The sequence below is a fragment of the Lethenteron reissneri genome, chromosome 26, assembly GCF_015708825.2.
Source record: "Lethenteron reissneri isolate LAM-NWPU_2019-01 chromosome 26, ASM1570882v1, whole genome shotgun sequence".
Classification (NCBI taxonomy): domain Eukaryota; kingdom Metazoa; phylum Chordata; class Hyperoartia; order Petromyzontiformes; family Petromyzontidae; genus Lethenteron; species Lethenteron reissneri.
The window spans coordinates 5,191,189-5,214,331 of NC_083804.1; the positions used below are offsets into that span (position 1 = coordinate 5,191,189).

A 23,143-nucleotide genomic window follows, 5' to 3' on the forward strand; every position below is an offset into this window, starting at 1 on the left:
CTGGTGCAGCATCCTCCTCATCCCACACTGCCTTTGGGACCCTTTGATCTGTGAATCCCGTTGCGTTCTCAACCCGGAAGGCACGAACCGCCACGAAACAACAACAACAATAACAACAACCACTCTTAAATCTCACGTTAAATCTCTCTTGCCTTTAACCCCTCCACCACCACCACCCCACCACCTTCCCCCTTCCACGCCTCAGGTGGGGAGAAGGCCTGCGCCCGGGAAGCGGTGCCCGAGGAGCGAGAGCGGCACGGGAGCGGGGAGAGGGACGGGGTCGTCATGGAGGAAGGCCCCGAGCGGGGCCGCGAGGAGTCGAGGGAGGCCCGGGAGCGACGGTTGGAGCGGGCCGAGGGCGTCGCGCGGGCCCAGGCGCTGCTGCAGCGACTGCGCGACGCCGAGCGGCCGGCGGTGGCCTCGATCCGTGGCGGTGGCGGCGGCAGCGGGAGCCCCAACCTCTCCAACTTCGACGACTGTGCGACGACTTTTGATTGATTTGCCTCACTTCCACAACGTGTCTGTCTCTCTATCTCTCTCTCTCTCCCCGTGGTCGCGTGGATTTTTCTCCAGGGTCCTCTGGGGGTCTTTCCCCGCCCTCCACGCTTAGGATCAACATCACGCCTTTAGAGTATTTGGCTGCTATGAATATCATCAGCCATGATCTGTCCTTTTCTAGATGAAGGCCTCCAAACCGCATTATTTAGGTTATTTGGCTGTATTAAATTTCCCACGTGATAAGCCACGCCGTTGAGCTATCGTTTGTGGCCAGGTCGCTTCTGAAGAAAAGCTATATAGCTCTGTGGGCATTACCTGGTAAAATACAAAAAAAATATTTTTAGTTTATGTTTTGGACTTTTCAGTGAAATAAGCTGGCGGAGTAGAAAGCGGATATGGGCACACACCTTGGCATCTAGGCGAGAGGGCCGGCATAGTGTTAGGGTAGGCCCCGTGGTCTATCCAACGTGAACACACGGAGCTTGCTGCAGACAGCAAGGTTTTATAATGGGAACGTGAGATGGAAAATTCAAGTTGACTGTTGTTTTGAGAAACTGGCGGCGTGAGTTACTGCTGCTGAATTTTTAATTTAAAGCTTTCGTGACTGCAGGGATTAATCTTCTTGGTTCTTTCGATAAAGTCACGTAGAAGGGAAGTAATAAAATAATAAAAATAAAACATAATAAAATAAAACATAATATTATAATGTTTTATTTTTATTATTTTATTACTTCCCTTCTACGTGACTTTACCGAAAGAACCAAGAAGATTACTGCTGCTGACCAAAGGACCAATTACCCTGGAGGACTTGTTTTAATGTTTATTCTGTACGTGGGCTGGCTGGCTGGGTAGCTCATAACTCATAGGGCAACTGTCTCCTGTTGTTCTCGATTTCAGTCGATTTTCTGGCCAAGTACTGCATCTTCAACCAGCAGGCCCTGGGAGAATACCAGCTTGCGTTCTCTGCCGTGAGTACAAGGACCCGCGCACGCATGCGCACTACGGTTGTGACGATGGATTGATTCACCGACGGTTAGAATTGCTTCTCGCACTCGCAATACACAAAGGTGGATGAATCATTTAGAAGGCTTCTTTTTGTATATATATGAAATTGAGTCAATCCCTATCACAATTCTAAACATTCAGGATCAAACCGAGGGCCCTACATCAATACCAATGTTTGGGGTCACGATCGGGGGTGGCGATCGCCCTATTGCCCCGCCCCTCGGCTCCTCCAGTAGATTCACGATTCCATTCAAGAGTCAATTCTTTAACATCGTTAGTGGAGCGGCCTCTAGTGGCTGGCGAGGTCATCCGCCGTTCGTTGAGGCGAGGTGAAATGTGCAACATTACGCGAAGGTCTACGGCGGCCCTCTTCTTTCGTGTGGGCCGCTGGTGTCGATGCAGAGCTACGGCTTTTACAACTTCATATTTCACGTTGTTCTAGCCAGACAACCGCGTCGGGAGCAGTAGCGGAGTGGTATCGCTGTGGTGTCTCCTTCGTTCTTGTGGATCGGGCATTGCGTCATTACGCGTCGTTCCGGATTACCACAGTCGCACGCTGGAGAGTTTTAACATCTTCCATTTGTGCATCAGGTATCCGCCATGGTTTGTGTGGATGCGGTTTAGGGTGGATCTATGGCAGCTATGAAGCCATTCCACAGCCTCTGTGGAGGCTTGGTGGATCTCGGTGATATTGCCCGTGAATCGGCGGTGCGTCGGGGCGGTGTTGGCTTCTACGATCGATCGTCTGGCTGTGATGGCCGCAGTCACATTCACATGCGGACCCACGACGTACAACAAGCATGAATAGACCAAATGTTTACTCTCACATGCGTGCAAATCCACGCGAGGATCACAAAGCTAGGAGGTTCAATGAGGATCGATCAATGAATCGGTGCGTCGTTGCACCGCTCATGCTGCACGCGCACGTGTGTGCGTGTGTGGTAGTGTGTGCGTGTGTGGTAGTGTGTGCATGTATGTAGTGTGTGCGTGTGTGGTAGTGTGTGCGTGTGTGCGTGTGTGGTAGTGTGTGCGTGTGTGGTAGTGTGTGCGTGTGCGCGTGTGTGCGTGTGTGGTAGTGTAGCGGTTAAGCGCACTCCGCTACGAAACCGGCCACCTGAGTTCAATTCCCACTCACGAACGACATCAGTGGCGATTGTCTGAACCGGTTCTGGACCTCCCTTAGGTCGACTCAGCCTCCAATGAGTACATGATGCGGTGTGTAGTAAACATCACCACTGGCAAGACAAAGGTGGCCGGGCATTGAGCTGGCCCCTCACTCCCCTCGTGCGCCGTGCTGGCCTTCATAGGTGCCCGCTTGATAACAGCACTTGCCCCAACAGTGGGTTAAGGCTACACGGGGGGACCTTTGCCTTTGTGTGTGCGTGCAGGTGGATGAGGACGAGGACGGGTACCTGTCGGGAGCCGAGGTGTGTGTCGCACTCAAGGCGGTGCTGCCCCCCGGCTCGCTGTCCGACGCCGAGGAGATGTACGTCTACCGTGTACGTCTCCCGCCGCGTGCGAGTGCGCTCACGTGCGTATACGCGCGCATGACACCAGCCGGTGGCCCAGCTGTTGAGTGCGTAAAGATGTTCGCGTGCACGGCAGTATTTATATTCGCCTCGTTGGGCCCCTGCGTTGAACGCGCCCCCACTGTTGGATGCAGCATCTTGAAAGTGAGGGCCACCAAGTTTCAAGTGTAAGTCGTTTGCAGCCCAATGTCAATCCGATACGGGACGAAGACCTCGCCAATAACGGCTGTGAGGAGTCGTTTCGCCACACTTCACCGCGCTTGCCAGCGCTCGCTAGTGGATGGGTCCAGACGTTCCCGCGTGCCTCTGCGCACCGATGCGCCGCGTGTCGCCGCAGGTTTTGGAGATCGTGGATTACCGCGTCGCCGACGGGCTCACCGACTTCCGCCTGTTCGCCGTGATCGCCAGCCTCGCTCGCCGCATAGCCGCCCTCGAGTGAGTGGGTGACGAGTGGGTGACGAGTGGGTGACGAGTGGGTGACGAGTGGGTGACGAGTGGGTGACGAGTGGGTGACGAGTGGGTGACGAGTGGGCGGGTGGCTCTGCTTACACGGACTCGCTCGCGCACACCTCTGTATTGGTTCTTGAAGTGATTCCAGTCGTGTTGTTGTGCGACGCGTTACGAGATGATGAAGTGTCCATTCGGAAATCTCCTGGAGCAGCGAGTCCCACGTGTAAGAGGGTAGGTGCCTCCCTGTAACATATTTACCGGTCACACCTCTTTAAGATTTGTTTTTGCCCTTCCCCAAAATGTACGACTCGTGGAAGGGATTTGTCGCGGGGTTTGTCCAGGAAAATCTGTCAAGTGGATGTTTTATCCTTTAAACATTGAAGTGCACACTTTCTCATGCACTATGCAATGATCACATGACAGTCAATGCGATATTTTTTCAATTGTCAAGGTAGAAATTCGGCCAAATCAAGTGCAAAAGCAAACCTAATATTATTATTTTTTTTAAATGCAGCCGTTGGTGACAGCTAAAACCGTGGCCCAGAATCAAACTCAGATTGTGAGGTTTGTAGCGCCGTGTGCTAACCACTGCACTGCTGCTCCGCACATACACTAACAATGATTGCCCGTGTCGCCTTAAACAGATTGTTGGGGCAAGTGCTGTTAGCGAGCACCTATGAAGGCCGGCACGGCACACGAGGGGGTGGGTGGCCAGCACTACGCCCGAACGATTTTCTCTCCCTAGTCGTAATGTTTACACACCGCTCCAGGTACTCATTTGAGGCTGAGTCGACCGAGGTCCAGGACCAGTTCAGATGATCGTCACCGGTGTTGCCCGTGAGCCGGGAAACCGAACTCGGGTCTCCGGGTTCGTAGCACGGCGTAGCGCTAACCGCTGCACCACCGCTCCCCGCCGCACAAGACAATACCCTCACACACAACCCCGCCCGCTTCTGACGCTCATGCTCTGATCATTATTTGTGTCAATATTGGTGATGAACGCCACCTACCCCCCCCCCTTACCCCCGCCGTTATCCACACTAACGCGCAGGTGTCCGCCCACACCCCACCCGAGTTGTAAAACAGGTGAGAGGCGCGTGGCCGCGCACCTGTGCTTGCCGATCAGCACGCGCCTCCTGCTCTCGCATCGCACCTGCGCCGTGAGCGCTGTGGCAGGGCGGGCTGTAACTCACGAGAGAGAGAGAGGGACACACACACAGTGGTTTCAGTGTTTCTCGAGAGAGAGGAGAGAGAGAGAGAAAAAAAACCCGCACACACCTCCAGGGTCGTGAGGTGGGCTCCCCTAGGCTCGCGGTTGTTTTAGACTTTCGCTGGTTGACATCCCGTTCATAAATCAATCTAAGCTCTCTGGCTCGTTACTGTGATTCGGTAAATAAATTTGAGAAAATTCCCGTTGGAGTGTTCGGGACTGCGTCGACCGATCGCAATGCGCACGTCGAATGGCGGTTGTCTGGGCCACGTTTACTGTCGCGCCGCGTGTCGCTGAAGATGGGAAGGGATAGACACTGGAGCATAGATGCACACAGGACAATCATTTACTTTTCTGCCGTCTGTTAACATCGTACACTCGCAGCAGCTTCTCACACTTTTTTGTTTCATGAAGAATGGCCTACCCATCAAAGCACTATGCAGGCCAAAAACCTGCTTGGGTTCATAATAGAGGTGTTTTGGGTTAGATCGCTTCAATAGAAATGTGTCGTTAAAACCGCCACCACCCGACACAGCCAATCAGTAAGATTTGCCACGTAAACAGAACTTGCCAATTAGTAACTAATTAGCAATTAGTAAGAAATTGCCCTGTTCTCTTTACGAGTACAGGACATCGGTGTGTTGGAGAGGAATTTTACATTGCATGGGAATTCTAAATGTTGCGGGCACACCTCTGTTCAGGTTCCCAGATCGGATGAGACCACGTGCACCGTGGAGATTTGTTCACGTGACCAAATTAATTAGAGCACAAAGAAGGTCGGAATTTTAACCCTCCAGTGCCAGGCACCGGCTACCAAAATACCAAGAAGAGCCATTTGGAATTCTGTTGTAAAAAAACAACAACCCTCAATATCTCAAGAGGTGCAATGCACTGTGTGGTGAATACGAGTCCCCTGGTTCGGTGCGTTGATGAGTGGCTCATGGCCAGACATGTTCTCCTGGGAGGCTGTATCGATTTCTGGGCAGACGGTGCTCGCTGCTTAACCTAAAGCCACACATCACGACAGCGGAATCAATACCCGTCAACCCCTTATCAGTGCCCTACCTTATTACAGACCAATTCAGACCGTATTGGTCACCTCGTGCCCTTTTAAATATCAACGTTCATCCTACAAAGCCCCATCACAAGGGAGAAACACAAACAAATAGGCGAAAATTATGTTTGACAAAGCACAAAAGCTGTTTTGTGTATTCAGAAATGTGTCTCAATGATGCGACGTATCATGCTACTGTCTGTGGTCGTGCATGCTGATGCTGCTGCTTGCTTGATATGTGGATGCACACATTCGTGTTGTAATTCCGGATCAAATTTGTCCGCTCCTATGGGGATCGCTGCTCTCCAGAGTAAACAAAAAAATATGTCCCACGATTATTTTTTTATTTGGCCGTTTCATTATTATTTTTTTCCCGTATTGAAACGGCTGTACGCCGTATGGACCTCAATTTCCCTCTACGAGAATACGGGGTAAACCGTATGGGTTGACTTCTATGGGAATCCCTCAATGATGCCACAGGAGAGACTTTGTTATGTTGTGTTTATATAACGCCGCTCAGAAATCGCAAGATCTCGTTGGTTTCTGGGCAGCGCCGTGCCGCGGTCAGAGAGCTAGACTCAACAATTGAGAGTTTTGTTGAGTTTATTTTGGGTTTACTCAGCTTATCAGCCCCCCCCCCCCGCCGCCGTGGGACTGATAAGATGAATAACGCTTTTTGTGCAGTCGACGGTGGCGATGACCACACCGGGAGAGACGGCTACCACTGGGGCTTTCCAGCGGAGATGGACGCTGCTCAATTTGCTTCTTTGAGCAGTGGAGCCGCTTTGAATAACGCGCGCAGACTGCGTGAGCGGTCGTGGCCGAACAGTGAAGGCGATGGGCTAGAAATCTGAGTGGGGAGGGTTTCCCCGTGCAAGTTCAAATTCTGGCGACTATGCAAGAATCTTTTCTTTTAACAATCATTCATTTATACTCTGTAAACATTGGGGGTGAAAGCCGTATACACCAGGAGTTGGTGCACTGTGCTCTGAACCCATTGACTTGAGGTTAATTCCCGGCCGTGGCTTGCATGAGTGGCGAGGCATATCTGAATTGGCTCTTGATCGACTTTTTACAACTTACATCACCCATTCAGACGCTGTCTTTCCGACGGACATGTTCTTCACCTGAGGACGGCTGCTTGCGTTGTGGCCGAAACGTCGTGAGAATTGTATTTTATTATGTGTATTTATTTATTATGTTATTATTTCCCTTCTACGTGACTTACCGAAAGAACCAAGAAGATTACATCACCCAGTCGAGCGAAATCCCCATGGGTGACATGGTGTGCGGAGGCATTCATCCAGCAGTGGATTGACAACAAGCTGGGAGGGATGCCCCCTCGGTTTTGGTCTTGTAGCCCATTTTTATAAAAGAGTGTGATGCTCTAAGCTGCATCATCAGGGTAGTCGTGGCCGAGCGGTTAAGGCGATGGACTAGAAATCCATTGGGGTCTCCCCGCGCAGGTTCGAATCCTGCCGACTACGCATCTGTTTTTTTCTGTTTGTATGCGTGAATAATGTGTGCTCTTCTCACGCTGGGGGAATGGTGGAGCAGTGGTTACCACACAGCTCCCATGATTTCGGCGACCAGAGTTTTTATTCCCAGCCAAGAATGCCGACATGGATTCGACAAGTCTGCAAAAAAGATCTTGCGAGGAAAGAGCAAGTGAGATGACAGGCGCAGGTAGCCTGGATAGTCGAGGGGGAAAAGATGAGTGAGAATCGAGCGAGATTTTTCGGGAACGTTGTCAGACAGGAGATTGCATCAGAAAAAAAGTTAAAACCACGACCGTTGAAGAAGAGTTCGAGAGGAAGGGACAGAGGAATGCGTGGTGAGAAGTTGTTCACTCGGCAGAGACACCAAGCGGCGTTGCTGTGAGGATGGCGATGGTTCGGAGTCTGTCGAGATATAGGCGGGGGGAGAACTCATAGAGGAAGATGCACACCAGGACAATAGCTCTGAAGAAGAAGTAGGGTATAGAGGAAGCCGGTTTGCGTGAGTAGTCGTGGCCGAGCGGTTAAGGCGATGGACTAGAAATCCATTGGGGTCTCCCCGCGCAGGTTCGAATCCTGCCGACTACGCAAGAAACATTTATTTTAACAATCATTCATTTGTCCTTTGTAAACATTGAGGATTCAAACCATATTCTCCAGGAGTTGGTGCACTGTGCCATGAACCCATTGACTTGAGGTTGATTCCCGGCCGTGACTTGCATGAGTGGCGAGGCATATCTGAATTGGCTCTTGATCGACTTTTCACGACTCGCACTGCACAGCAGAGTGAAGTATGGTCTGAACAACCTCCATCGGTACACATTGTGTTCATCAAGCAGTGGATTGACAACACGCTGTAAGTTCTGTTTTCTTAAACCTGTAACGTCACGGCCATCAATGAGAGTCATGCCCCCTCGGTGTAGGTCTTGCAGCTCATGTTTCTAACCGAGTGTGATGCTCACAGCATTTTCTATTCATGGTATTTAGAAAGATAAGTTAATGTGTTTTGTCACCAAGGGTTTTGGGGGCTTGGTGATCCTGCTGAAATGTTTGCATCAGCTGAGTGGTACGCGGGCCAATAAAGTTCGAGACACACCGCGCCATGATGATGTCGCCACAGTGGCAACGGTGGCGTTGTTTGTGTATCTGCCAGTCATCTCAGCCAGTCAACCCACGGCACCTGCTGGGTTGCGTCCCGTGACCTCCTTGCCTGCGGGCGTTCGACACTTCACGTGGCTTTAAAGTGCACGTAGCCTGGCACGTCACCGCCACTTCGTGGCGAATGGCGGCTGTTGTTGTTGTTTGTGCGTTGTATGTGCGCAGTGACTTTATGCGAAATCTCATCAACCACATGGACTTCAAGGCCCTGGAGATGCGCATGAGTAAAGCCAGGGTGAGTGAGCCACCATCCTTCGCAATCGATGGGGGGAATGCCAATAAAAACATCCCACACTCAAGCGAAGCCTTTAACAAATAATGCTAACCTCAGAAAGTGATTATTTGATTTTGAAAACGCGCCCCAGTGCCAGCTGTCTCTGTGTGGCACAAAGTGTCTGTCACACCACCTTGCCCGCAGAAGGGCACCAGTCTGCCAGTGTTAGTAGTTTAGCAGACAAGTGAAACAAGGAGACACGCGTTTGCCAACGTTATTCACCGCCACATTAGAAGATGTTTTCCCATATTGAATTGGAGAAACCAAAGGTTACAACTCCACCGCAGCTTCAGGATTCATGCTACAAAGAAAGGGGGGAGGGGGGACGGGTGCCCAAGAACTTCTTTCGCACCGTACGCAACCAACCGTGCTAATCGGGGGTGAGCGCGGGGGTGAGGACAACCAAACCAAACCTCCCACGTCACGCCACTGATGGCGACGCCACGGGTCAGGAGGTTTTCATCTACCTGCTGCCTCTCTACCTCCCCGTGGTCGCGTGGACTTTACTGCTCCGGGTCCTCCTCCAGGTTTTATTTCCCCCCCCCCCCACCACCCCCTCCACAATCAGAATCAACGTTATCGTTGCGTTTATTTGGAATTTGGCCGCTGGTATAAATTCCCACGCGGTGATGGGAAGCCGGCCTCGTTGAAGCTACCATTTGTGGTGGCCAGGTCGCTTCTGGAAACAACAAAACCGAGCTATATTAGCGGCTCAGTTTCGGGCCCCTTATCTGGTCAAATAAAAAAAATTGGTCAGTTTCGTTGACGAATTTGCACGTTCTGTTAACGCAACAACCCTTACTAGTTGGCTGTTGAGTCGGGTGGTGGCGGGTTCTAACGACACATTTATATATTTACGCGATCTAACCCAAAAAAACGCCTCTATTATGGGTATTCTTTGGGTCTTTCGGTAAAGTCACGTAGAACAAAACAATTAACAAAAAACTACAACGTTTGATGATCGTCATCCTGATGATCGTCATCAGGATGACGATCATCAGGATGACGATCATCAGGATGACGATCATCAGGATGACGATCATCAGGATGACGATCATCAGGATGACGATTGCTTGTGTCGCGATCGAAACGTGACTTTACCGAAAGACCCAAAAGAATAAGAATTCCTGCGGTCACGAAAGCTCCAAGTCTATTGTGGCTGTCTAATAATCGTTTTTGTTACCCTTTTATCTGGCAACAAAACTGACACCTTTTTTGTTGCCAGATAAAAGGGTAAAAAAACAATTATATATTTACTGGCAAATAAGGTTCCAATGGTGTAGCTGTCTAGTTTCGTTTCGTTGTCGAAGATCACGACAAAGACAACAACGACCACGACCACGATTCGCTACGCACGCTCGCCGCTATCCTGTGCGTCACGCAGGCCCTGTTCGAGTGCAACGTGGAGGCGCACACGCGGCGCATCCAGCCGGGCCAACTCGCGCTGGAGCTACGCGCGGGCGGCGTCAGCCCGCGGCACGAGCGCGCCGTGCGAGGCTACGGAGGCGGCGGCGGTCACCAGGACCGGTCGCTCGACCTCCTCGACTTCCTCTCCTTCCTGCCGCTCTTCGTGCACATTCACGGCAGCGTGCTCGCTCGCCCGCTCGCCTCGCCGTGACCAGCCGGGGGTGGTGGCGTGGGCGCCGCCTCTACACCCACCCCCTCCTCCTCCTCTACACCCACCCACCTCCTCCTCCTCTACACCCATCCACCCACCCCCTCCTCCTCCTCTACACCCATCCACCCACCCCCTTCTCCTCTACACCCACCCACCCCCCACCCCCTCCTCCTCCTCTACACCCACCCATCCACCCCCTCCTCCTCCTCTACACCCACCCACCCCCTCCTCCTCTACACCCACCCACCCACCCCCTTCTCCTCTACACCCACCCACCCACCCCCTTCTCCTCTACACCCACCCACCCACCCACCCCCTTCTCCTCTACACCCACCCACCCACCCACTCCCCACCCCCTCCTCCTCCTCTACACCCACCCACCCCCTCCTCCTCCTGGGGCCCCAACCTCGGAGCTGAACGGTTTTGAGGGAAATCTCAAAACTCTTCGGTAAAGTCACGTAGGTATAAAATACATATACCCACGTGACTTTACCGAAAGAAGCAAAGAGTATGGATTCCTGCAGTCACGAAAGCTTCAAATCAAGGAAAATCTGTAATTGCGATTTTTCTGACGGATATTGCCAAGGCGATTTGATTTGCGATGACATTTTTTAAGTCAAACTTCAGTTCAATATTCACTGTGTAATAGATTTACAACACGTGATGGAGCATTACCACCTGATGCCATCCAAATATGAACTGCTCTATATATTCTAATGCAAGGGTGAGAACTTAAAATATATGAATTGCTTACAACATGTATTTATTTAAACGTTTTAATTGAAATAGAACAATCAAACATAAAATAATTGTTAAGTTAAATAAATAAAGTTATAATAATCATTTTTTTTACAATTCCAAATCGCAGCCTTTGCGATTTGCTAATCGCATTATTTTAAATTGCGATATCGATTTAAAATCGATTAATCGTTCAGCCCTATCCCAACCTACGAACGTCTCAAGGGGCCTAACAGAGTTGGTCGAGGAGCGGCGGCAGCGGCGGCAATTTCTGAGCGGCCGCGTCGTAAAACGAGACCCCCCCCCCCAACCACCCACCGTGTTGGTTTTACAGCAACGACAAACGCGAGTTTTAAAATTTACGTCCATCCGCCCGTGGTCAGAGGCAGGGTCAAGGCTCTGTCTCTCTCTCTCTGCTCCAGGGATACTCAGCAGAAAGAGGAAAATACACCACTCCCACCGCCCCCACCACACCCCCACACCCCCTTCCTGGACTTACAAAGACAAGTATCACACATTGAAGCCTGTAACAGACCGTTGGGATACGTGCTGTTAACGAGCACCTATGAAGGCCGGCACAGCACACGAGATTGGTGGCCAGCACCATGCCCGGCCGCCTTTGTCTACCTAGTGGCGATGTTTATACATCGCACCAGGTACTCATTTGATGCTGAGTGGACCTAGGGGAGGCCCAGGACCGGTACAGAATAGTCACCGGTGTTAGCCGTGAGATGCCCTTTCTGGGGGTGCGAGACGTGGCCGGATTTTTTTAGAAGGTAAGCCATCGAAAACACAAATTAAGTACGGGCACGTCAGTAACAACTTACGTTGTTGTCATCAAAACCTCTGTATTTGTTAACATTACACGTGTTTTTTTACGATTGAGAACCAAATGGATGCAAGTCTGCAGTAAATAGGTGAAGAACCGCTGGTCGAGTCTGTGTCCTGCTCAGTGTTGGGTTAGACAGGCCGATTGAAAGGGCGTTCTGTGATGCCATCTTCCGTGGCTGTGCTGTCATCCCACTCGCACCTCAGCGTGCTTAAAAAGTCCCGGGCTAACGTGAGTGGTAAAACTAAAACGATATCTGAAAAGTTCCTGGCACTCCCCGTTATAACCCGCATTGACCAGCGTAATGAAGAATGGTGAAACTAATCCCGTGACCTGAAACGGAGTGATGACGCCTTCATCCAGCAGCGGAGTGATAAAGGCCCGCGAATGATTGTAGACATGCAGAGGGTGTGACCATATTGTATCTCCCTTGAAAACTATTTTACGAATTATTGTGAATTCTCAGGATGAGGGCCCTCATCCAGCAGTGGATCGCCACAAGAGGGCCGCACAATGTGCATGTGCGCATCAGAGATCAGAGAGGTGGCAAAACGCATTATCTGCAAACGGCTACCCCCCCCCCCCCCCCACATCGCTACAGATAAGATGCACTCCACTGCAGATTTATTGACGGTGCACTCCGTCTTATCCGTCGATGTTTAATCTGGAACCTCTCCTAAACAGCAGGTGCTGGTCATTTTATGGCTCTTGTGAATTGTGAGGACCCGAACGAGATCCGGGTCGACATTGTGCCACCGCTGTAATCTAAACCCTAGCGGGTGGCTTTTAGCAAACGAGGGAAGTTGAATTGTGGGGAGAGTGGGGTCAGGGTGGGGGGCATTGTTGCCCAATTATCGCCTGTCGTCCGGCGCGTGGATTTATTTGCCATTCAAAGCGACCAGTGGCTGTGGCTTGGGCGAACAGGTGCGAAGCGGGTGGGTGGGTGGATGGGGGGTGACGAGGTGGAGGCAGGTGCGGTGGCGCGTGGCGGCCACACTGGCGTTTTTGTATTTCTCCTCCGGCTGAGAGGCGGTGGTGTAACGGTACCCCCAAGTGTAAACACGCGACAGCGTTAAGGGCACACGCGCGCGTGCGTAGACACAATAAACACCCCAGCCTATCAGATAAGCCCGATAGCCAATGAATTGATTGGTCTGTAAAGGTATCTCTTGTAATACATTATATTGTGGCGGTGTTTCAACAAATAAGAGATGTTTAGTCCTCAACCCTCAGGGGTATTTGCCGGTTTCAGTAAAAACAAAATAAATTGGTTCAGAGCTCGGAGCGCCGAGCTGGCAAACGCGGAGAGCCTGGGTTTGAATCACAGGCAGACAAGCTGCCTGTGATTAAACTGGGCTCTCAATGTGAAGCAGGTTTGGGAGGGTGCAGGGCTATCTGGGCACCAAAAGCACAATTAATATAAGATTGGCAGAAAAGACTAAATATATATATTTTTTATAAAATAATAAAACATCGAAATAAGTGGTCACAACATTGTTTAGTAATTGGGGCATTGCCCTGGTGCTGAGTTGATATTGCTGATCAACTCAGTGATAAACAATATCAATTGATATTGTTGATAAACTCAGTAATAGAAATGCCTGCTTTGGCATCTTGATTCAGGCATTCTTCGGAGGAGCTGTCCAGCCTGCTGAATCAAGGCCGAGAACAGGGGTGGGTGGGTAGGTAGAAGACCTTCCTACGGCCCGCGATATCGTTTCACAGGGCCTGTGATTTCATTTGACACGGCCCAACCCTTGCTCTTGAAGGATGGATATTCGGAACACAAGTTAAGCGAGAAAAAGTAAAGTGCTGATTGACAACGTGAGGATTGGAGGCCTAGATGATGGAGTGAAGCATTAAGGCGCAAGCGTGGATAGGATGGTCTCATATCATGGGACCTTTTTGCCAGTGTCTATTTGGTGTTTGAACATCTCAACACTTGTTTTATTGCCAGAAAGGGTAAGACTCGTATTCTTTTTTTCCATAGGATGGAGGATATTTGAGATAACGAGGTACTCTCGCTTAGGCAGAGAACGAGATCAAGAGAAGGAACTGTTTGGTTGTAATAAATGGCAAAAAAAAATCTACAAGTCACATTACATTATAAGGGGTTGGGTGGTGTAACCTTCCTATGTGAGGCTCGCATTAGGAAGGTTGTGAGTCAAATCCCCTGTCGCCGGTTGACTTGGCCTCTCATTTCTCCGGGACACAATGACACGAGTACAATTGTGTGGAGAAGTCGACATTATGTGTCCTCTTGAGAGAATTGCCCCTGTCATGGGAATGAGGAATGTCCACCACTGGCTGCAGGCTGGAAACGTTTGGCCAGTGTGGAGAAATGTGGCCAATATACCCTCAAGTTTGGGGCCCTTCTGCCAGGTGTGGCGTGGGCCATAAATGGTGATTAAAGACCAAATGTACAGAGCGTGGGACTGAACACAACCCGTGCCTATTTCTGACCGGAAAACAAAACAGAGGTTGAAAAATCACTTTGGTCGTGTGAATCAAGAACAAATGTGGGGGGTGATTTATCTCCCCAAAAAACATGTTATTTCTGCATTAAACTTGCGATAACCCTAAACTGAAATGATTTTTATTTTGATAATAAGGTTTTCTCCTTTTTTGTGGCAACAAAACAGGTGTTAAGATGTTAAAACACCAAACTGAAACCTTTTACAAGGAATAATGTCTGCATTAACCACAATGCTTGTGGTCAGAATGCAAACAAAAAACATACTCTGATAATATATGCATTGTCCTTGAAACTGATTGGTCCACACCAGAGACAGCTTTCTTTTGAGCCTCGTCTCAAATGGTGTAAGACCAGAGAACGCCAAAAGGCGTACATCTTAACACCTGTTTTGCCAGAAAAAAGAGAAAACCCCTATTATCATATTTTGGTACTGGCAAAGGAGGTCCCATGATTTGTTTTATTTCACCAGGTCAGGCCCACTGACCTATACTAGTTTTATCAGAAGCGACCTGGCTATCACAAATGATAGCTCAACGAAGTGGCTTTTTATTGTGTGGACATTTACAGCAGCCAAAGACTCTAAACGCGTGATGTTGATTCTAATGCGGAGGGGAAAATTCGAAGTACCCGCAGAAAAATCCATGCGACCACAGGGAGAGAGCGAACATGCAAACTCCAAATAATACACAACAGGCATCGCCAGGGTCGGGCTTGAACCCAAGACCTCCTGTATACCAGGCGATGTTGTTAACATCTCGCCACCGCGTATTGACTCGGACAGGAGCACGTGGCAAGGCGTGATGATTGTCAGTGGTCGAGACTGGGACACGACTACAACCACCACGACTGTCACTTTCTCCTCCTTCAGTCGCATCCCCCCCCCCACACCGACACCGTTGCCCGCACAGCACAGATATTCGGGTCACCTCAAAGCCTGCCGATTCTTTACAATATCAGCGCACCTGTGCACACCTGGGTCGTGAGTTGAGAGGAGGAGATTGGGTGTGGAGGGGTTAGATAGCTGGGGGGGGGGGTGGTTTGGTGATTTGAGTGGATGCCTGGTGATGGTGGGGAGTGTGTGTATGGGGTATAGGGGGGGGGGGGCTTGTGGCCCGTGTTGAATTGTGCGATAGTGTGAGTGCACCTGTGTTTACCTGCACGGGGCGGGCGGTCTACTCCCTCGGGCAGGTGTGCTATGAGCTGAGCAAATAAAGGGTGTGTGGATTGGGGGGGGAATTGCATGAGTCTGTGTTTGTTTGTGTCCGTGTATATGTTCGTTTCGTTGTATTTAATTTACAGCCCCTGCACGCCCTCGTCGGTCATGGAGGTTGTTTGACCATACTTCACCACGCTGGTCACTGTGGTTTTGCGGCCAGGATTGGCCTTACGTGTAACTTGCCGCTGATGTTAGCCGTTGCCGGAATTGAGCTCATGACACATTGAAAAGATTTATTCTAAAGCTTGCAATTCGGTATCGTGACCCTTAAGAATCCAAATTGATTTGTGCATCCATGCATCGTTGCGCCCCCAGTTGATTGTAGAGAATACGAATCCTGTCCTGATGCTTCCCCAAATTACAGCGCCCCACTGAGAGCCCATAGGCTGCTTGCTGTCTGTCGTCGATGATGATTGATACATCTCACTGACTTTACTTTGCTGTTTTGCAACAATTAAAGGCATTTTCAGACAGAAGTGGATCATAATAATCATACAATGACTTCGATTTTCCACCCAGGGAAAGCCTTGTTGAGTCTCACAACTCTTTTTCGGAAGGGCGCTGCGGAGATTTCGCAGTAGGGGCGATGTTGCTACGGATGTATGGTTGTATGTCGAACTTCTTTCGCACCGTACGTAACCAACCGTGCAAATCGGATGTGCGGGGGAAGGCCGACAAACTAAACACAAAAAGCGGTCCTAAACAAATGAGTTTTCAATCTTGATGATTTGAAAGTACATAGCTCCAGTGGCTTCCTAATATAGGAAGGAAGAACGTTCCAGACGGCCGCAGAAGCGCATCTGAAAGGGCCGCAATGCGGTGACCGTCTTTGTTCGATGGCCAGCAGCCAAAAGCCGCTGCTGTGAGGAAAACTGGAGTTCGCGTGATGATTTATGCTCCTTGACGAGATCAGCGAGGTGATTGTGGTTTATTCCACTTGAAGAAATGTGTGGGTAATATTAACTCTTGCGAATGATGTCAGGGGATTGTTAACGTCCACTGTAAAACAGAAGGCACTTGCTTTTTTCCGGTTAATACAACCCCAGTATTAATTAGGGTGGCCGTTGATTAGAACCGTGAATCAGTTGCAACAAGCGACGAAGGCGCTCCCAATTAGGCCTCGCCACCGCTATGAAACTATAAACTATAAATATTAGTTTTATTTTACCGCTAAGGGCCACTGAGCTATACACAGCTCTTTTTCAGAAGCGGCCTCGCCACAAATGATAGCTCAACGAAGTGGCTTATCATCAACGTGAACATTTATTTATACTCTAAACGCATGTAGATTCTAAACGTGGAGGGGAAGATCCGGACGAGCTGGAGAAACATCCACACGACCAAGGGGAGAGAGAACATTAAAACTCCAAATATTCAGGCGTCGGGGTCGGGATCGGGATCGAACCCACACCCTCCTGTATACAAGGCGAGGTAGTTAACATCTCATAGCCACCGTGGCACCCACGGCGAGTGCTCCACCCGGCTGTGAGCCGTGAGAGAGGCTGGATGTAGAAATGAATAAGACGGATCAACGTGTGACAGCGACCTTAGCATTCCACGAAGATGTCGTAAACTTTTTATTGTCGATTTGTTTGTTACATCTTTATCTTATAAACTCGCGAAATAAAGCTACTTGCAACAATTCCTGAACAAGGGGTCATATATACGAGGGTCATGGAGAAGGTGAAACCTGCACTCTCAGTTAGAATTCTGAACGTGAATTGAAGTGAACGGAACTCGCCCTACATCCTCTCCCCCCCCCCTCGAAACGCGTTCGCTTTTGTCACGTGGGGTACTGTGATGTCTTCATGGCAGAGCCATGGAGTTGGGTTTTTTTTTAGAGCACACGCGCGCACAGCCATTTCTGGACATCTGCCTGTGTTCAGTTCATTGTCCTTTCCCACACATCTGATAAGCGCGGCTGGCCACATGCGGTGCGACATGAGTTCAATATGCAACACGCATACAACTCGTCCATTTGTTTCGCTCTTTGCATCGCTCAAACACGCGAGAGGCACGCGGACCACCCAAACTGCTTCGATATCCTCCCGTACATTTCAGCTTCCTTGGGCATTTCTCTTCGCCGGAGACCTCGTCAAAAAATGCTGCTGCTGTCCCACAGCGCAGGGTACAATCAATTATGCCCCCCATAAATTGGGCATACCCAGGCTGTGTTGCGCCGCTATGTGTACGTTGAACTTCTTTCACACCGTACGTAGCCAACCGTGCTAAAAATAAAAGGCGGTCGGGCGTGGTGCGGGCCTCGTGTACCGTTCCGGCCTTCATAGGTGCTCGCTAGCAGCACTTGCCCCTACATCCTGTTAAGGCTATACGGGGAATCTTTGTCTTTGTTGTGTTGAACTTCTTTCGCACCGTACGTAGCCCACCGCGCAGAGTTGCCGGATTGTGCCACCCCACAAAATTGCAGCAGAGGTATGCCAATGTTTTGACAAATGAACCGAGAACCATGCAAAGTGCAAGGAACCCTCGAAGGGTTCCTCATGCGAGAGCAATTTCATAGCGGTCGTGGAATAATGGGCACATGCGGGCGTTATATCGGTGAATGCATATACTGCAACACAAGTCTGGCAGTGTCATTTTAATACCATCGTTATTAACATCAACACAGCTGTTACCAACAGAGTTATTCATCTTCCTCCTACATCACATGCAAGTGGATACAAATCGTGGGTTGTCCAGGACACATATATATACACAACTGTTAACCAAGTTAGAGCCCAATTGGTGATATATTTAAAAGTTGCAATGGTTTTTTGTACATTACCAGTCACGAATATAAAAAAAAAAAACTAAAATTAACACCAGGGCACATTCGTCTATACTCTTTGGTTCTTTCGGTAAAGTCACGTAGGTGAAAATAATAATAATATAAAATGTGAAAACAACTAAATTAAATCACGACGTTTCGGGCGCAACACAAGCGTCCGTCATCAGATGGGGACAAGCACAGCGAAAAACAGTTGCTGTGGTTGTCCACACCCGAAGAAGGACGTTTGTGTTGCGCCCGAAACGTCGTGATTTAATTGAGTTGTTTTCACTTTTTATTTTATTATTATTTTCATCTACGTGACTTTGCCGAAAGAACCAAAGAGTATGGTTCCTTGCAGTCACGAAAACTTCACATTGGGTCTACTCTCGACTCGAATGACGCCCGAAGGACCGTTAGAAGAGATTTAAACGAGGAAGCCGCGGATGGCTCGCGAGTTCAGAGCACTGAGTCGGCATCGGTTCGAATCCAGGGATTTTCACGTCCGTGGTCTCAGCCCAAGCCACCAACGGCTCGGACACAGAGAAAAAGAAAACTCCTGATGTAAAATCCACTCCGTGAAGCGTGACCAATGATCATCAGAACCTCGAATGCATGAAATAAATAACCCTGCTTTGGTTCCGTATGTGCACATAAATATATCTATTTTTACCATATCTGTTTGCTGACTTAAACAAAAAAACCTCGCGATAGCCAGCGTATATTTATGCAAGCAAACTCTCGACTGGTTTCGACATTATGGATCTCATCAGCAGTCAGACTCGCTAAGCAAATCGTGGTTATCCAAAGCTTTATTTATTTTTGTCCAAGGAATTCAGTTTTGTTCATTGTTCACCTCGGCTCTTTCCCATCACATACAAGCACAATTATTTTAAAGTCACTTAGACAACATTGTAGAAATGTGGCCATTTGGATCGCTGATGAGTTCAAAGTGTATTGCATTCCACAGTTACCCGTGACAACAAATTTGATCTTTGACGGCTACCAACAGCAACGATGATAACTCCTTTCAGAGAGGACATATTTCGTAAAATAAAGTCATTATTCACAAATTCACATAAACATTAGGCATTTAAAACGGCGTGTTTCTGTTAATATTCCTAAGGCAGTGGTGGAAATTCCACATTCTACTGACGGGGACCAGTTCATCAATGCAACACGAATCAAACATGATATGCATTTTGTGCTGCATGCTAAACCATTGCGTAATCATCATCATCATCGAATGCATTTATCCATGCAAAGCCACGCATGTGCAGCCTAGATAACTGGAAGAGATGTAATTCAATTTAAAACTGCATTTTACGATAACTGATGACTGAGAACACACGCAAGTCAGGCGCGTCGTAGCGACTGCCAAGTGAAGAACGTGAGGCTTGGGCAGTAAGCGTCGCTGGCAGGGATGGGGGACCCGTGGTCGAGACTAACGACGGAGCGGCAGTCAATGGAGGAGAAACACCACCCCGATGGAACGCCCTCCGTGCAGTTGGAGCGATGTACGGCGGCCAGATGAGTTACTGCATCGCGAGAGGGCGATCGATGGCGGTGACCCCGAGGGGAGTGGGGTGTGGGGGGGGGGTGTTCGTCATCATCCCTCGCAGCGAGAGGACGGTGACCGGCGGTAGAGATCCGACGCCTTAGCGCCTCGTTACGCACGGAAGTGCAAGGTCAGAGACAACAGAGGAACCTCGCGCCACGGAACCCGTGATCTCAGTACGAGTAGGAAGACGACGCCGACGATATTGAAAGTCCGAACGTGCGCTGGTTTCCCCAAGTGTCCATGGCGAGGGGGGGCGCAGGAACTGCTCCGTGCCCGACGGAACGGGGCTCTGCGGGGGCCCAGCCCAGACCCGGCTCCTGGGAGGTTTGAAGAAAGGAGCCTCCCCCGATCTCCACGTGTCCCGCTCCCGTCCAGAACTCGTGGCCCGTCCAAGCTGGAGAGGCTTCGTGCGGCTGCTCGTGCGTGTCGAACAACGGATGGCACTTCGCGTCCAAGCCAAACCAGCTGGCCAGATAGCAGGGCTCGGCTGCTCTACTGCCACCGCTGCCCGTCGTGGAGGAGGTGATGGTGGATGGGGAGGAGGAGGCGGCGCCGGTGGTGGTGCTGATGTTGACGGGGCTGGCGGTGACCTCAGGATAATAACGGGGCGACTCGGAGAGCATCAGCAGACGCTGGAGAGCGCGGATGTATTCGGCGGCGGCTCGGAGTGTCTCCACCTTGCTGAGCCGAGTCGGCCCCGATGACCCGGCGCCTTCGCCCGACGACCCCGGCGAGAGCGGCCCCCCGGGGCAGGAGTCTTGCTGCGGGGTCCAACTGGGGCCCAGGGCCGCGGGGACGCGGTCTCGCAGCGCGGCGAAGCCTCTGTTCACCAGCGCCACGCGGTTGCGTTCTCGTGCGTTGCGGCGCGCCGTGCCGGGTCTCCTGCTGCTGCTGCTGCTGCTGATGCCGCCCGTGGCTCCAGCCGAGGTCCCCTTCCCTGGTCGCTCGCGCGCCGGGAGCAGTAGCCGGGCCCCCGCACCGCGACGCGGGGTCCCCACTTCTTGACGAAACGCAAGGCGCCTCTCGCAGCTTCGCAAAAGGCCACAACCGTCGTCATCGTCGTCATCGCCGCCACCGTCGCCACGATCATCGTCACCATCATCATCATCTTCTGCGGCGCCGGTGTCTTCTCGGGTCGCGGGCGGAGGTCGACGGCGAGTAGCGGTGGTGCAGCGAGGGATTTGCGGGCTGGTTTGGGGGGCCTCCCATGGATGGGGGCGCGTCCCGGGTGCAGCCGTCCCAGGCGACATCGCCGTCCCGCGAGAGTTGTCGTGCGCGCTTGGCGCGCTGGTCTGTAGCATCATCATCATCGTCGTCGTCTTAGTCGTCGCAGTCGCTTGCGCGCGCGTGCCTGCGTGCTTCTCTCTTGACGGTGGAAGTCGCGTCCGGGCTATTTGGTAGCAAAGTCGCGAGGTAGACGCTGTCCGGGACTATTCTTCCTCGCTGCAAGCGCACGGGTTTGACTCCCAGCAGCGACGGCAGACGCGGCCTTTTGAGAGGTGGGGACGCGCGGTCGAGGGGGTAGTAGAGACTCGTGGTGGGTGGGGGGTGCGGAGAGGAATTACCTGCAGGGTCAAGGGTTCTGCGGTTGTAAATAAACTTCAGGCAGCGGGTGTCGATATTTGAGTGCGCAGGCGGTGCAACTGCGTGGCCCATGCCAACCGTGGCTGAGCCACGGTTATCTTCCCCAGCCAGGCAGCGATGTACAACATCTTTATTATTTCAGAATCGGAATCTTCATTGTCCTGAAGAAATCCGATGGGCTATGAAACGCTTTTATTTGTTTCAAAGATGCCCGGTACAACGCTCGTTCCATCACACTCAGTGGTGTAGCTATCGAGTGCGCAGGCAGTGCAACTGCGTCGGGGCTTACGGGGTGCCGGTCGAGGTGGCCCAAGCCAGTGCCCACCTGGGCCCACTTCACCGGCCTGCACCGACCAGCGTGGTGAAGTATGGTCCAGCAACCTCCAGGACTAACACGGTGTGTTCAGGACTTCATCCCGCAGTGGATTGACAATCAAATCTGAATACATTGCATTGTATGAATCGTCTGTGTGAATTAAAGCTTCAACTTTCTTTAACGCTATTAAAAGTAATAACCGTAAAATAATATTACGCATTCATATTTAATTGGTTAAAAGTATACACTGTGCATACCGCACCTCCGATTAGCACGGTTGGCTACGTACGGTGCGAAAGAAGTTCAACATGCAACATTAAACTAAGGACTTCTTCTGATGCTATTCGCCACTGACGTCAGCCACGGTCGGGACTTGAACTCAGAGAGGGTCGGGGTTCGCACGTTAGCGCGCAAACCACTGCGCCACCGCTCCACCGCAGGGGTTGAAAAACAACCAGCCCACACATTTTTCCCAAATGCAAACACATAACAGATTTATAGGCTGTTGGGCAACTTTCTGCAGGATGTATGTTGGGGTCAAGATTGCCACACGAGGTGCGCTGTGGAGGCCTTTGTCTCGCCGGTGCTGCGGTGCACTGACTGCCAATCACCGGAGAATCGGGAGGAAATCCATGTGGAACAGGGAGCGAACATACAAACTCCGCTCACTCTCACACTCTGTAGAACACAGGGAGAGAACATGCAAACTCCACTCACTCTCAGTCACTATCTGTAGAACAGGGAGAGATCATACAAATTCCACTCACTCACACACTCTGTAGAACACAGGGAGAGAACATACAAACTCCACTCACTCTCACACTCTGGAGAACAGGGAGAGAAAATACAAACTCCACTCACTCTCACACTCTGTAGAACAGGGAGAGAACATACAAACTCCACTCACTCTCACACTCTGCAGAACAGGGAGAGAGCATACAAACTCCACTCACTCTCACACTCTGCAGAACAGGGAGAGAACATACAAACTCCACTCACTCTCACACTCTGTAGAACAGGGAGAGAGCATACAAACTCCACTCACTCTCACACTCTGCAGAACAGGGAGAGAACATACAAACTCCACCCACTCTGTAGAACAGGGAGAGATCATACAAACTCCACTCACTCTCACACTCTGCAGAACAGGGAGAGAACATACAAACTGCACTCACTCTCACATTCTGCAGAACAGGGAGAGAACATACAAACTCCACTCACTCTCACATTCTGCAGAACAGGGAGAGAACATACAAACTCCACTCACTCTCACACTCTGCAGAAGAGGGAGAGAATATACAAACTCCACTCACTCTCACATTCTGCAGAACAGGGAGAGAACATGCAAACTCCACTCACTCTCT

The 23,143-nt window shown here is 50.7% G+C and overlaps 2 protein-coding genes and 2 non-coding genes across 9 annotated transcripts in view; 3 read left to right on the plus strand and 1 right to left on the minus strand.

Moving 5' to 3' along the window:
• The window catches only part of LOC133347533 (uncharacterized), a 31,254-nt gene extending 20,834 nt beyond the window's left edge, over positions 1 to 10,420 (plus strand). For 2 of the 6 annotated variants that reach the window (XM_061559871.1, XM_061559869.1), the window contains 6 exons: positions 206 to 478; positions 1,396 to 1,466; positions 2,892 to 3,002; positions 3,370 to 3,467; positions 8,566 to 8,635; positions 10,059 to 10,419. In XM_061559871.1, coding sequence (XP_061415855.1) covers positions 206 to 478; positions 1,396 to 1,466; positions 2,892 to 3,002; positions 3,370 to 3,467; positions 8,566 to 8,635; positions 10,059 to 10,292 — 857 coding nt within the window. In that variant the 3' untranslated portion in view covers positions 10,293 to 10,419. Of the gene's footprint in view, positions 1 to 205; positions 479 to 1,395; positions 1,467 to 2,891; positions 3,003 to 3,369; positions 3,468 to 4,126; positions 5,551 to 8,565; positions 8,636 to 10,058 lie in introns of those variants that run through there. The other 4 variants (XR_009755727.1, XM_061559870.1, XM_061559872.1 and 1 more) reach the window with 4 other exon arrangements.
• Positions 7,152 to 7,233, plus strand: TRNAS-AGA (transfer RNA serine (anticodon AGA)). Its single transcript has one exon. It is a non-coding gene; the product is annotated as a tRNA-Ser (tRNA).
• TRNAS-AGA (transfer RNA serine (anticodon AGA)) lies at positions 7,749 to 7,830 on the plus strand. Its single transcript has one exon. It is a non-coding gene; the product is annotated as a tRNA-Ser (tRNA).
• Positions 10,421 to 19,248: 8,828 nt separating the features above from the next.
• Positions 19,249 to 21,357, minus strand: LOC133347389 (uncharacterized). Its single transcript, XM_061559632.1, has one exon. It carries the CDS (start codon positions 21,187 to 21,189, stop codon positions 20,050 to 20,052), a length of 1,140 nt encoding a protein of 379 aa, XP_061415616.1. The 5' UTR covers positions 21,190 to 21,357; the 3' UTR covers positions 19,249 to 20,049.
• Positions 21,358 to 23,143: the final 1,786 nt, after the last annotated feature.

Coding starts and splice junctions, on each gene's coding strand:
- LOC133347389 (XM_061559632.1), bottom strand. CDS start 21,189: ATGATGATGATGCTACAGACCAGCGCGCCAAGCGCGCACGACAACTCT.